This window comes from Pezoporus wallicus, unplaced genomic scaffold, assembly GCF_028554395.1.
Source record: "Pezoporus wallicus isolate ANWC-B61680 ecotype Strahan unplaced genomic scaffold, APGP_CSIRO_Pwel_v1 contig_13989, whole genome shotgun sequence".
Lineage (NCBI taxonomy): Eukaryota > Metazoa > Chordata > Aves > Psittaciformes > Psittacidae > Pezoporus > Pezoporus wallicus.
The window spans coordinates 90418-101861 of NW_026635865.1; the positions used below are offsets into that span (position 1 = coordinate 90418).

The window sequence follows — 11444 nt, forward strand, 5'->3', positions numbered from 1 at the left end:
AGGGGGTGGAAGGGAGGGGGGGTCACAATGGGAGCTACCGTTGTACGGTGCTGGGAGCTTCCTGGATGCAATATTGAGCCCAGCCCCTTGCACTGGGGTGGGCCAAGACCCCCCATGGCTCTAAATCCACCCCCACCCCCCCCACACTACCCAGCTGGCACCCTCAGTTTTGTGAGGCCCAGGGAGGGGGGGGGGCGAGGTGCACATTAAAGGAGGCTGAACTGGATGCGTCACTCTCTGCTCACAGTAGGGGGGGACCAGGGTGGGGGGCATGCTCTGGGGTGGGTCTTTGCAGCCCCCCCCCCCCTCTGCAAAGGGGTTCCCGTGCTGGGAGCCTTGGAGGGTGAGATAGGGCTGACACGGGGGGGCTCCAAACCTCCCCGGGGGTGCACTGGGGGAGCTTGCACCCCCAGCTTGCACTGGGGCAGGTTGTGGGGAGCTCAGAGCAGCGGGTGGGGGAGTGGTGATGGGGCCGTGTTGAGGTCCCGGGGCTCCCCCTTTGCAAAGCCGAACCTGGTGCGGGGGTCCTGCAGAGGTGGGTACAGGAAGTGGCCCCCGGTGGGGCTGTACCGGAGCCGGGGCGGTTCCAGCCCCGCGGTGCGCCGGGGGTGGCCCATTGCTGTTAATGTTTAACGCCGGTGCCGGGCCGCGGCGGCCGCGGGACGTCGCGGTGACCCCCGGGGCCGGATCCCACCATGGAACGGGCAGGTAACAGCGGGGGCTTGGGGGCTCCATGAGGTCCTGCGGGAGGTGACATGGGGACACGGAGCCTGGGAGTGACAGCGGGGTCTGCCTGAAACGGGCCCGGCAAGCATCCACAGCGTCCTTCGGTGGTGGTGGTGGTGGTGAGGGACCATTCCCCACCTAGAAGGGCTCAAGCACATCCCTGCTCCTGCTCACCCTGGGTTTCCAGGCTGAAGCTCACAGCAGGGGAGGTGACATCCCCCTTCAGTGGCCACTTTTAAGTCCCTGGTGAGCAATGGGGAAAGGGCAGCAGGGGCTGGGCAAATGGCCCCACAGGGGAAACTGAGGCACGCAAAAAGAGTTGGTAACACCACGATCTGTGTGGTCTTGCCATGGGGTTTGGTCCCATCCCTGCTCATCTCAGGGCTTCTCCTCCAGCGGGGCTCAGCCCGGATACAGGGAAGCGAAGCAGCCACCGGATGCATACAGGGGACCCCCAGCGCCCCAAATCCCCTGGGAGCCAATGGCCAAGGAACCGGGTATGGAGCCCTGACACTGGGCTAGAGGCATTTGGCTTCATCTCCATCAAGTCCCATCTGGGGGTTCGTGGAGGCTGGGGGCAACCTGGCTGCTCCCCACCATCCTCCTGGGGCTGGGGGGCACTCCTGGCTCTCAAAAGGCTCCTGTGCTTCCCATTCCTGGCAGTGGCAGTGGCAAACACCAGCACCGTCACCCTCGGGGGCCTGCACCATGGCCCCCTCCTCACCAGCATCACCTGCCTGGCTGAGGCCCCGCTCATCATCCTCACCCTCCCAGCACCACTCTGCCCGCTCCTCAGCCTTGTGCCGCTCCAGATGGGGAAGCACCGGGATGTCCTTGGGAGTCGTGCCACCACCGGGCGTGGGGACAGCACCGGGTGATCCCCCCCTGCACCCCCCACCACGGCGGCCGTGCAGCCTCACCCCCCTCCCTGATGTTCTGAAGCCTCCGGCAACCCACCCCCGGCGCGTCACCTTCGAGGATGAGGTGGTGGCATCAGAGAGACCCACAGAGAGCATCTCCTCTGCCAAGGGCCGGGAGAAGCCAGGGCCCAGCTCTGTCCCACCCGGACGGGCACCTCGGCCACACGCTCTCCCAGACTACGTGGTGTAAGTGACTCCTGTAGGGATGGGAATGGCCACAGGACCCTGGGGAGCTGCAACACCCTGAGCCTCATGTCCTTGTGGCCATGCAGAAGGTATCCGGCGATCCGAAGCTCCCAGCAGCGGGAAGGCTACAAGGGCGTCTTCCAGGATCAGCTGTGGGAATACATAGATCTGCTCTGGGAGATCCGCAGCACGCTCCCCAGGGAGCTGGAAGCCAGCAGCACTGGCAAGGCACCAGCAGCACAGGGGGCCCATTGGGTGTGTTGAGTTGGGACATCTCTGCAGGGTGGGGATGATCTTGGGGGGTGCAGTGGGTTGGGGGGTTGGAGGTGACTTGTAGACATACACGATCCTGCACCAGCAGTGCTCCAAGGGAAATGAACTGCTGGGAAATGAAGGAGCCGGAGCAATTCTGGCTATGCCTGGGGTGAGGTTCTCACTCCTCAGCTCTCGTACCCCATTAGGGCCCTGCTCCATCAGGCCAAGCCCGCAGGGCTTCCGGATGTGTCTTTGCCCCGCAGGATGGGAGCAGGATGGCCCATGTCTTGCATGAGTACATGAGGAAGAAGGTAAACAGGGGAAGGGCTCATGATCTATTCCTGCAAGCCCCATGGTGTTTCTCCCCATTCCCCACTGCTTGAGGGGCATCCCCAGGGCATGGCAGGACCCTGGTGCCAGGGCATGAGCACAATTCATCAGGATTGGGCCTTCCTGGCCAAGCAGCAGCGCTGCGAGTACCTGAAGCAGAAGCTGATGCACATCAAGGCACGGATCCAGGAGTATGACCGTGACTGCGCTGGAACCTTCTGAGCTTCCGCACTGACACCGTGGTACTGGCACCGGGATCCCAGGGGGGACCGAAGGGGCTGGGTGCTGGGGAACGGGGTGATGATGCTGCAATTGCACCCACCTGGGCACTGAGAGTGAACCCAGGGCTCCCCGTTTTGGGGTCCTTTGGGTGCTCTGTGCCCTTAGGGAGCCCCAGGAACCGGGTAGGCGCTGCCTGTTCCTGTGTGGGATCCAAGCCCTGGCTGCACCCTGTGTGATTTGGGGGGGTTGGGGGGGGGGTGTGTAGACCTGGGTTTAATAAAGCACAGTGATGTTTTCAGGGGGGTCTTGGTGCATCCCCAGCCCTGCACTCATAGGACCCTTCTGTCCCCCAGCAAACAACGGAGAGGGGAAGAGCCCAGACCCCCAGAGGGCCCCAACCCGGGGTGCCACCCCCGGCACCCCCCGTGTCGGGCTCCCCCTTATTTCACTCCGTGCACTTTAACCACCCTCCCGCGGGGCCGCAGCGCTGGGAACGGGCGCAGGGAGCTGGGGGCGGCCCCTGGGGCTCTGCCCTCCCCCCCCTCCCATCGCACCCCTCCCCGGAGGCGGAAACCAGGGCCGGGCCGGGCCGGGGCCGGTCTCCCGCAGCGCCCGGCGCCGCTCCCGGCTGCCATTTTAAGGTGAACAAAGAGGCGGAGGCGCGGGCAGGTGAGTGGCTCCGTGTCCGACGGGACCCCCGCTACCGGCACCGGGAGCGGCAGCGGGGGGCGAGCGAGTTCGCGGTACCGGAGGGCGCGCAGGGGGGCTCCCCGCTCCCCGCCGTGCACGGAGGGAGGGTCCTGCCTTCCCCCCTGCTCCTGCGCGCACCGCGGTGCCCAGCGGGCTCCACACCGGGACCACGGGCCCCACCAGTAGCTGCACCGGGGTCCCCACTGCTACCGGGGTTCTCAGCGGATCCCCAGCGGTACCGACACCGGGGTCTCTACCGCTACCGGGGTCCCCACTGACATCGACGTCCCCGGGATCATCACCGGACTCTCCCCCGGTACCGGGGCTCCCGCAGCCCCGGCGGATGGAAGGCGAGAGGCGGCGGCTCCTCGCAGGGGTCGCTGTCCCCGCCCGGTGCCCCTTCAGCGGGGAGGGGGCTCCCAGAGCCCCCCGTCCCGTGTCCTTCGCACCGCCACCGGGTTGCTTCGGGTCGCCGCGTCCCCATTACCGCTCCGGGAGCCTGAGACCCTGCGGTTCTGCTCGGGGTCGGGGTGGTGGTCCTCGCTGCTGCCGTGAGCTGGGGCGGGGGTCCCCCGGGACCGAGACCCCCTGAAGCCGTGTTGGGGGAGCTGCTGTCCGAACCCCCGAAGCCCACCCTTGCTGTGGGTCAGTGGGTGCCACCCCGCAGCCCACCCCTAATCCAGGGGCCTCATCCTGCGCCGTCGGGGTTGAGTTTCTCACAGGGATTCAGGTTTCTCCTGCTCCATGATGGGGTGTCTGGGTCGGGGGGTCTCTGCACTGAGGGGGGTGTGTGTGTGCATCGATTTGAAGGGAAACCTTCCCCAAATCTTTGAGAGCACTTTTCTGCTTTTCGCTGGGGTGTTGCTAATGTGTATTTCTTGTTATTGTTTAATCCAGTGGATCTGCTTACGGAGAGAGCCTCAGGGTTAGCACTGCCCTTCGGTAAGAGCTTTTCTGGTTTAATTAGACCTGGAACAATCCACTTCATTCAGATGGGGTCTGGTGGTTGGGGAGTCGAGGCGGGGGGTTAGGGCTGGTGCATGGAGCAGGGCTGGGCTGTGGTCGGGCAGCTCTGCTGGGTGATGCTGGCTGAGTCACTTCTCTTGTACCTCAGTTTCCCCACGAGCCACCCTGACTGGTGGGGCTGGACGCGGGCGGGTGTTGACGGTGCCGTTGGGCTGGTGACGGGGACCAAAGTCCCCATCGGGGGTGCAGAGACACCCGTCAGTGCTGCCTCGTGCTGCCCTGGTGCGCAACCAGCTCCCATGGCTCTGTCCGTCTCCCCACCAGGCTTTTCTGAAGCATGAAGACCTATGACAGCCCCCCCACGGGCTACGGGCCCCCCACGGGCTACGGGCCCCCCACGGGCTACGGGTCTCCCATGGGTGATTATGGCAACGGCACCGGTGCTCGCTCTCCCCCACCGGGCTCCTACTACATGGAGGATGTGCCGCAGCACTTCTACAAGTGGAGCTCGCCACCCAGCGTGGTGCGGATCCTGGAGGTGGTTGTCATCCTGCTCTGCATCGCCATCTTCGCCTGCGTGGCCTCCACCCTGGCCTGGGAGTATGGCTATGGCTACGGCGGGCTCTATGGCAGCAGCTTGGGGGGCTTCTATGGCTCCGGCTACTACGGCAGCGGATTAAACTATGGCTACGGCTACGGGAGCTACTATGGCGGCGTTACCAACCCACGAACAGCCAACGGCTTCATGATCGCCATGGCCGTGCTGTGCTTCCTGGCACAGCTGGGGCTCTTTGTGGCCAGCATCAGCAAATCACACAGCTCCCGCTCCCGCCGCTTCTACCTGGTGGTGATCGTGGCCTGCGCCGTGCTGGCCTTCCTCATGCTCATCGCCTCCATCATCTACGTCGTCGGCGTCAACCCCCAGGCGCAGATGACCGGCAGCTACTACTACAACCCCTTGCTTACCATGTGCAACCAGATCTACAGCAGCGGCACCTACCTGAACCAGTACCTCTACCACTACTGCACCGTGGACCCCCAGGAGGTGAGGAGGGGCCCCTCAGCTCTGGCCAGACCCCCCTCTTTCCTTGCTCTGCTTCAAGCGTGATGCTGAGGAAGGCCAGGGAGGGCATCGGTGACCACAGTCCTGCCCTTGGAACGGGTGCACAGCTGGGGGGGTTCCCGTGATGTCTTTAGTGGGTTTGGTGGCTGCAGAGTGCAGGGGGAAGCTGCTGGGACTCGACCCCAGCCTGGCCCTTTGCCACCAGGGAGTTTCAGGGAGGGGACGGGCTGTTGTCCCGACACAGACCGGGCGTCTGGTACTTTGGTCTCCTCGGTTGTAAACGTGTTTGAGCAAGGCTGGGTGCTGGCTCAGGCTGCCAAGCAGGGTGCCAGCTCTCCCCAGGCACCCCTGATGCTGCCGGCTTGTCTTGGGAGCCCTAAAAGGTCAGTGGGGCAGTGTGAACCCTCAAAACCAAGCTCCTGAGCCTGGGTTTCGGCTGGGACCAGTGAGGATGCTGCACGGCACATGGGCTGGGTCTGGGGCTGCCGGTTCCCATCTGGCTGGGCTGGCTGTGCCACATTCCTGCATCCTGAGCATGGGGAGCTGAGGAGCCTGCACTGCTCCTGCTCCATGCAAAGGCCAAGTGTGGCCTAACTCGTCCTCACCCAGCCCCGGTGCTGGTGCAGCTCCAGGGATGTGGCTCATGGGAAAGCATTGGGGCAGGGATCCTTCTGCTCCTGAGCCCAAAACGTGTTCTCTTCCCATGGGGAAATCTGGTGCCAGAAGCTCCTGAACCCTTGATGGGCTCCATCCTGGCTGCCCAGTACAGGTGGGTTCTGCTCCTCTGCTTCCACCATGGCAGGGGATCCAACAGCAGGAAGATTTTGGGATGAGGGGAGCAATTCCCACTCAGCCCAGGGAGGAGCAGGTTACTCAGACCCTGCGATGGGGTCTTCACAGCCGTCCCCTTCTCTGCACCCGTTCAGGCCGTGGCCATCGTCTGTGGGTTCCTCATCGTCATCCTGCTCTGCCTCATCTGCTTCTTCGCTCACAAGACACGGAGCAAGATCTGGAGGTACGGGAAGCAAAATATCTACTGGGACAAGGTGCCGGTGGTCCCGGAGGGTCCCAACGTGGAGGAGTGGGTGAGTCCCAGCATGGGCTGAGGATGCTGTTGGGTACCTGGGGTAGGGTACCCTGTATCTCCCCATGAGCATCCTCCCTACCTGCCCTTCCTCAGCGGGGCCTGAACGTGCCCAGAGCAGTGTTGGGTTGGGGATCCTGGGGCTGTACTGAGCCTGTGCCATTCCCTGTTCCCAGCCTGGACACAGCTTTGTGACTGGAGTCTTTGTGCCCAGTGCTGGTGTGCTTGCTCTGGGTACGGTGTTATCGCTGCTAGTGCGATGCTGTGCTTGGTGCTCACCAGGTCCGTCCCTGCCACCCCGTTGGGGTGCTGTGTCTTTTGCCAACTGGTTCCATTCCCCAATGGCACAATGAGGCTTTGAGCTGGACTCAACCTCCCTGAAAGACAAACAGGGTGTGATCTGATGGGCGGGGTGCCAGGAACACGGTGCTGAGGCTCTGGGTCATAGAATCATGGGATGGTTTGGGTGGGAAGGGACCTTAAAACTCCTCCAGCTCCAACCCCTGCCACAGGCAGGGACCCCTTCCACTGGAGCAGCTTGCTCCAAGCCCCTGTGTCCAACCTGGCCTTGAACACTGCCAGGGATGGGGCAGCCACAGCTTCTCTGGGCACCCTGTGCCAGCGCCTCAGCACGCTCCCAGGGAAGAGCTGCCTAAGAGCTCAGCTCAGTCTCCCCTCTGGCAGGTTCAAGCCATTCCCCTTGGCCTGTCCCTACAGGCCCTTGTCCAAAGCCCCTCTCTGGGTGCCTTCCTCGCCCCGTGCTTGAGGACACCAGCCCTGAGTCGCTGCCCCGCGGCACCCTTGGGTTTCAGTCACGGCAATGATTAACTCTGCTCTGTGTGGTTGTGCCGCGGAGGACACGGTGGCTTCGTGGCACCCAAACCAGCACTGTTGGGACTCCAAAGCCTGTGTTCCTTGGGTGGGGGACCCTGGGGAGGTGCCGGTCCCAGCCCCACTGTGTACTGGGACATGCCCCATCCCGTCCTTGCTCTAGCTCCCAGAGCTGGTGTCTCTGCAGGGCGGCTGCAGGAAGCCTGCAGGATCCATAGGGAAGGAGACCCCAGAGTACAGCTCCCAGGGTGCTGCCCAAGCCCTGTCCCCATCCCATCCCTGGGATGACCTGGGCACTGGGTTTCCCACCGGAGCCCCAGGTTTATCCCAACACTTCAAAGCAGAACTGGAGCTGAGCTCATAGCCGCTGGTCCTGGTGCGTGTCCCTGTGCCTGCCCCTGCTGCAGCTCTCCTTTATTGTTCATGCTGCAGAAATACCTTTTGTTTGCATTTATTTGTTCGTATTTATTTGTTTTTCTCCATGTCCCTCCCTTGCAAAGCATTTCCTGGCTCATGGGGGGGAGCAGAACCCGAGCACCCCCTCCCCTGCCCTTTGGGTTGTCCCCACTCTGCCCAACGCCGCCCTCCCACCGGTCACACATCCCCACTCCTAGGGATGCAGCAGTGGGAAGGCACCGGGGTGTGAAACCCTCCTGGGACACCTTGTTCCCTGTTTGTGGTTGGGACCGAGATAAAGGGGGGACTTTTGAGCCTTGTCCTGCTGTGGCACAGGGGCATGGCTGTCCCCAGGCCAGCTCCACCAGGCAGAGTGGGGACAGGGCCCCCAGTTAACTGTGTCTTCGATAGGGGGAAACACAGGAGGAAGCGACTTTGCCGGACGGAGCTGGCGGTGACGTCCCCAGGGCCGCTGTCCCGGGCAGGGACCGGCTTCCGGCACAAACAACCCACAAAGGGCAGGAAGGAAGCGGGAGGAGGGACACGCGGACACCCCATGTCCTCCTTGAGGAGCCCTGGCCGTGCTGGGGCAGCAGCGGGGGGCCTGGGGGAGGTGATGCTGGGTGAGGTGGGAATGCAGCCCCCTGCAGAGCCTGGCGGGGTCACGCTGGGGGTGCAGAGCTGGGTGTCCATCTGCCACCATGTCCCAGTGGGACTCCCCTGCGTGTGACTTTGCCCGCTGGGGTCTGTGGGCCCTTCTCCTGCAGCCTCCCCCTTCCCAAACGATGCTCTATGGGGCTCCCCCATCCCTTGCCCCCCAACTTTTGCTCTGCATAGCTGTGTAGGACACCCCATTGCCATGGCTTATCCCCCTGCCACAGCTGCTCCGGGGTTTCTGGGATGGATTCCGATGTCTCCATGTGCCACATCCCAAGTGTCCCCCCATCCCATCCTGACACTTCTCCCTCTTGCAGGTGAAGAACGTGGCGGATGGGACCAGCGTGCAGGACGAGACCGCCACGCTCGCCTACTCGGAGAAGCCAATGAGCCCCATCACTGCGCTGCCCTACAGCCCCCCTGCATACAGCTACAGCCCCCAGGACAGGTTGTGCCCCCCTGGCACCTACAGCACCCACGGGTGAGCAGCCAAGTGGGGAGCTCTGGGGTGCGGGGAGACCCTCGAGGTTGGACAGAGCCTTGGGTGACGTGAAACTGGATGAGCTTAAGGTCCTTTCCAACCCAAGCCATTCCCTGGCCTGGGCGCTGGCTGATGTCCCTGTGTCCCCTGCAGTGACCAGCTGGACAAGGGGCTCAGCCCCAGTGTGCCGGAGGAGAAGTCCAGCAGAGCCCCTGCGCGCCGTGGGCGCCGCCGCCGCCGCCACCCTGACCTGGAAGACTCCCAGTATGAGACCGACTACACCACAGCCGTGGAGTCCGGCGACGAGCGGGACCAGGAGCAGTGGGAGAGGTAAGGCAGGACCCCATGGAGCACCCCAACCTCTGAAGCTGCCCCCTCTAGGGCCTGACCCTGCCCCTCTCTGCAGCCTCTACCCACCCATCACCTCGGACGGCACCCGGCAGAGGTACAAGCAGCAGTTTGACACGGACCTGAAGCGCTACCGGCAGCTCCGCGCCGAGGTGGACGGGGTCAGCGACCGCATCAACCAGCTCAGCAAAGAGATCGACAGCATCTCTGAGGACAGTCCCCAGTACCAGGTCTGTGGGAGCCACAGGGATGCTGCTGGGACACTGTGGGGAGGCAAGGGATGGATGCCAGGGAGCATCTGGGATGCTGCAGGGCATTGGGGATGAATGCTGCAGGGCCTCAGGATGCTGTGGGGCACTAAGGATAGATGCTGTGGAGTATCTGGGATACTTCAGGGCATTGGGGGTGGATGCTGTGGGGCCTTGGGATACTTTGAGGCATTAGGGATGCTGCAGGGAAGTCCCATGGGAGCACCCTTGTGCTGGGCAGTTGTGACCCCCACCTCCTGCCTGTTCCCTTCACAGGATGTTGCTGAGGAGTACAACAGGCTGAAGGACCTACAGTGGGTGAGTGCAGGGAATCCTGGAATGGTTTGGGTGGGAAGGGACCTTAAAGCTCCTCCAGCTCCAACCCCTGCCCCAGGCAGGGACCCCTTCCACTGGAGCAGCTTGCTCCAAGCCCCTGTGTTCAACCTGGCCTTGAACACTGCCAGGGATGGGGCAGCCACAGCTTCTCCACTCAACCCATCCCAGTGTCCCACCACCCTCTTAGGGAAGAACTTCCCAAGCTCTCCCCTGTTTCTGTGGGGCTGGGTTGGTGCAATGCAGGTGGGGAAGGTGGAAGCTGTGCCCCCCTTCCCCTCGTCCCCCACCACTGAAGCTGCTCCTGTGCTGCCTTCCAGAGCCCTGACTACCAGGCAAAGAAGCTGGAGACCAGAACCCTCCGCAACAAACTCTTCCACATCAAGCGGATGGTGAAAGCCTACGACAAGGTGCGAGGGTAGCCTGTGCCACCCCCAGCACCACCACCGCAGGATGGGCTTGAGGGGGCTCCCCATCCACCCCCCAAAGGGTTTTGGTGCCTTTTGTACCTTTGTTTCTATTGACAAAATCCAAAGCCACCATTCAAAGCCACCCCATGATGCTGGTGCCAAGGGCGCTGGGGCTGCTGGAGTGCCCCCTCCATGCTCCCCCCACTTCTTGTGCCTTTGGGGCTGTGGGTCCCCTCCTGCTGTTGTCAATATGTCGGGGGGGGGGGGGGGGGGGGGTTGCAGCCCCCATCTGTCTCTGCCAGCACCAGGGTCTGGGTACCAAATGTGGCTGCAGCCCCACAGGGATGTGCTGGATGGAGCTGAGCATCCCTCAGTGGGGCTGTTGGGGGGCAAAACCCCACATTCCCTGAGCCCCCCCTTTAGGCAGGGATCATCTTTTATAAGGAACTGGCTGAAACTGTGTAATTTTCTTTTTTAATATTAAATAAATTGTATCTATTGATTTTAAATCAGTGCTGGGGTGGAAGGGGCAACAGCAGGGCTTGGGGGGGATGCACCTTGAGAGGGGAAACACCAACCCAGCCCCCCCCCAAACCTAAGTACAAACCTCTGTGCTGGCTGCTGCTTTCCTGATCCTGGTCTTCCCCAACAGGATCCTTTGGGAAGAAAGGATCCTGGGTTGAACTTCACCGAGAAGCCCCCTGCAAAGCCCTGGTGTTTCCAAACCCCATCCCATTTTAGGTGTCTTATAGTGGCTTTGGTATGGGGTGGGGGGGCTCCATCTCCCCCATTACCCCAGGGTGGACTACAGCCTCGCAGCAGGATCAGCCCCTCTGTTGTAAGAAACATCTTTTATTGACTTCATTTGTTAAGTATCATTGAACAAGGGTTATATTTGCAGTGAATCAATCTAAACGACAACTCCTGCGGCTACTCCTGCCTCCAGCTCCTGAGAAGCAGAGCCCTGGGGGGCCACACACACCCCCAGCCCCCCATGGCCTCTAATCGTGCAGCCATGGGACCATGCGGGATCAGAGGCCATGGGGCATCTCCATCTTTACAAGGTGGCTCTGCCCCCACAAGTCCCTTCCTCTACTATGGCTCAGCCCTGGGGACAAAGACCCCCACAGCAGCATCACCCCTTCTGTCCCCTCCCACTGTCTCCTTTCCTCCCCACACTTGGCTTAAAAAGTAATAATGAGGCCCAGGGATGTAGCGAGCGTGGGGAGGGGGCTGCTGGCCCCCATCTCCCCCAGTGTGGGGATGGTGGTGGGTGCTGGATGTGGCCCAAGGGGTGC

At 62.6% G+C, this 11444-nt stretch overlaps 2 protein-coding genes across 3 annotated transcripts; both read left to right on the forward strand.

The window, feature by feature from the left end:
• The first annotated feature begins 889 nt into the window (after positions 1-889).
• On the forward strand, positions 890-2766 carry OCEL1 (occludin/ELL domain containing 1). The gene is made up of 5 exons (XM_057398396.1): positions 890-1223; positions 1390-1832; positions 1919-2087; positions 2294-2398; positions 2529-2766. The coding sequence occupies exons 1-5, from the start codon at positions 1077-1079 to the stop codon at positions 2637-2639; spliced, it is 975 nt and encodes a 324-aa protein (XP_057254379.1). The 5' UTR covers positions 890-1076; the 3' UTR covers positions 2640-2766.
• Positions 2767-3161: 395 nt separating this feature from the next.
• On the forward strand, positions 3162-10655 carry OCLN (occludin). 2 transcript variants are annotated; one of them, XM_057398409.1, is made up of 9 exons: positions 3162-3308; positions 4227-4271; positions 4632-5340; positions 6285-6443; positions 8644-8807; positions 8961-9137; positions 9214-9385; positions 9680-9721; positions 10057-10655. In XM_057398409.1, exons 3-9 carry the CDS (start codon positions 4633-4635, stop codon positions 10156-10158), a joined length of 1524 nt encoding a protein of 507 aa, XP_057254392.1. In that variant the 5' UTR covers positions 3162-3308; positions 4227-4271; position 4632; the 3' UTR covers positions 10159-10655. The 2 variants fall into 2 exon arrangements, with proteins under 2 accessions (XP_057254392.1, XP_057254391.1); XM_057398408.1 differs by lacking the exons at positions 3162-3308; positions 4227-4271 and having other exon boundaries at positions 4620-5340.
• Positions 10656-11444: the final 789 nt, after the last annotated feature.

What these genes read in the sequence shown, in the direction of transcription:
- OCEL1 (XM_057398396.1), top strand. Translation starts at nt 1,077, where the DNA reads ATGGGGTTTGGTCCCATCCCTGCTCATCTCAGGGCTTCTCCTCCAGCG. An exon ending in GCTCTCCCAGACTACGTGGT is followed by an intron (nt 1,833 to 1,918) that starts GTAAGTGACTCC and finishes GTGGCCATGCAG; the next exon opens with AAGGTATCCGGCGATCCGAA. An exon ending in ATGAGTACATGAGGAAGAAG is followed by an intron (nt 2,399 to 2,528) that starts GTAAACAGGGGA and finishes ACAATTCATCAG; the next exon opens with GATTGGGCCTTCCTGGCCAA.
- OCLN (XM_057398409.1), top strand. Translation starts at nt 4,633, where the DNA reads ATGAAGACCTATGACAGCCCCCCCACGGGCTACGGGCCCCCCACGGGC. An exon ending in GTCCCAACGTGGAGGAGTGG is followed by an intron (nt 6,444 to 8,643) that starts GTGAGTCCCAGC and finishes TCCCTCTTGCAG; the next exon opens with GTGAAGAACGTGGCGGATGG. An exon ending in GGCTGAAGGACCTACAGTGG is followed by an intron (nt 9,722 to 10,056) that starts GTGAGTGCAGGG and finishes GCTGCCTTCCAG; the next exon opens with AGCCCTGACTACCAGGCAAA.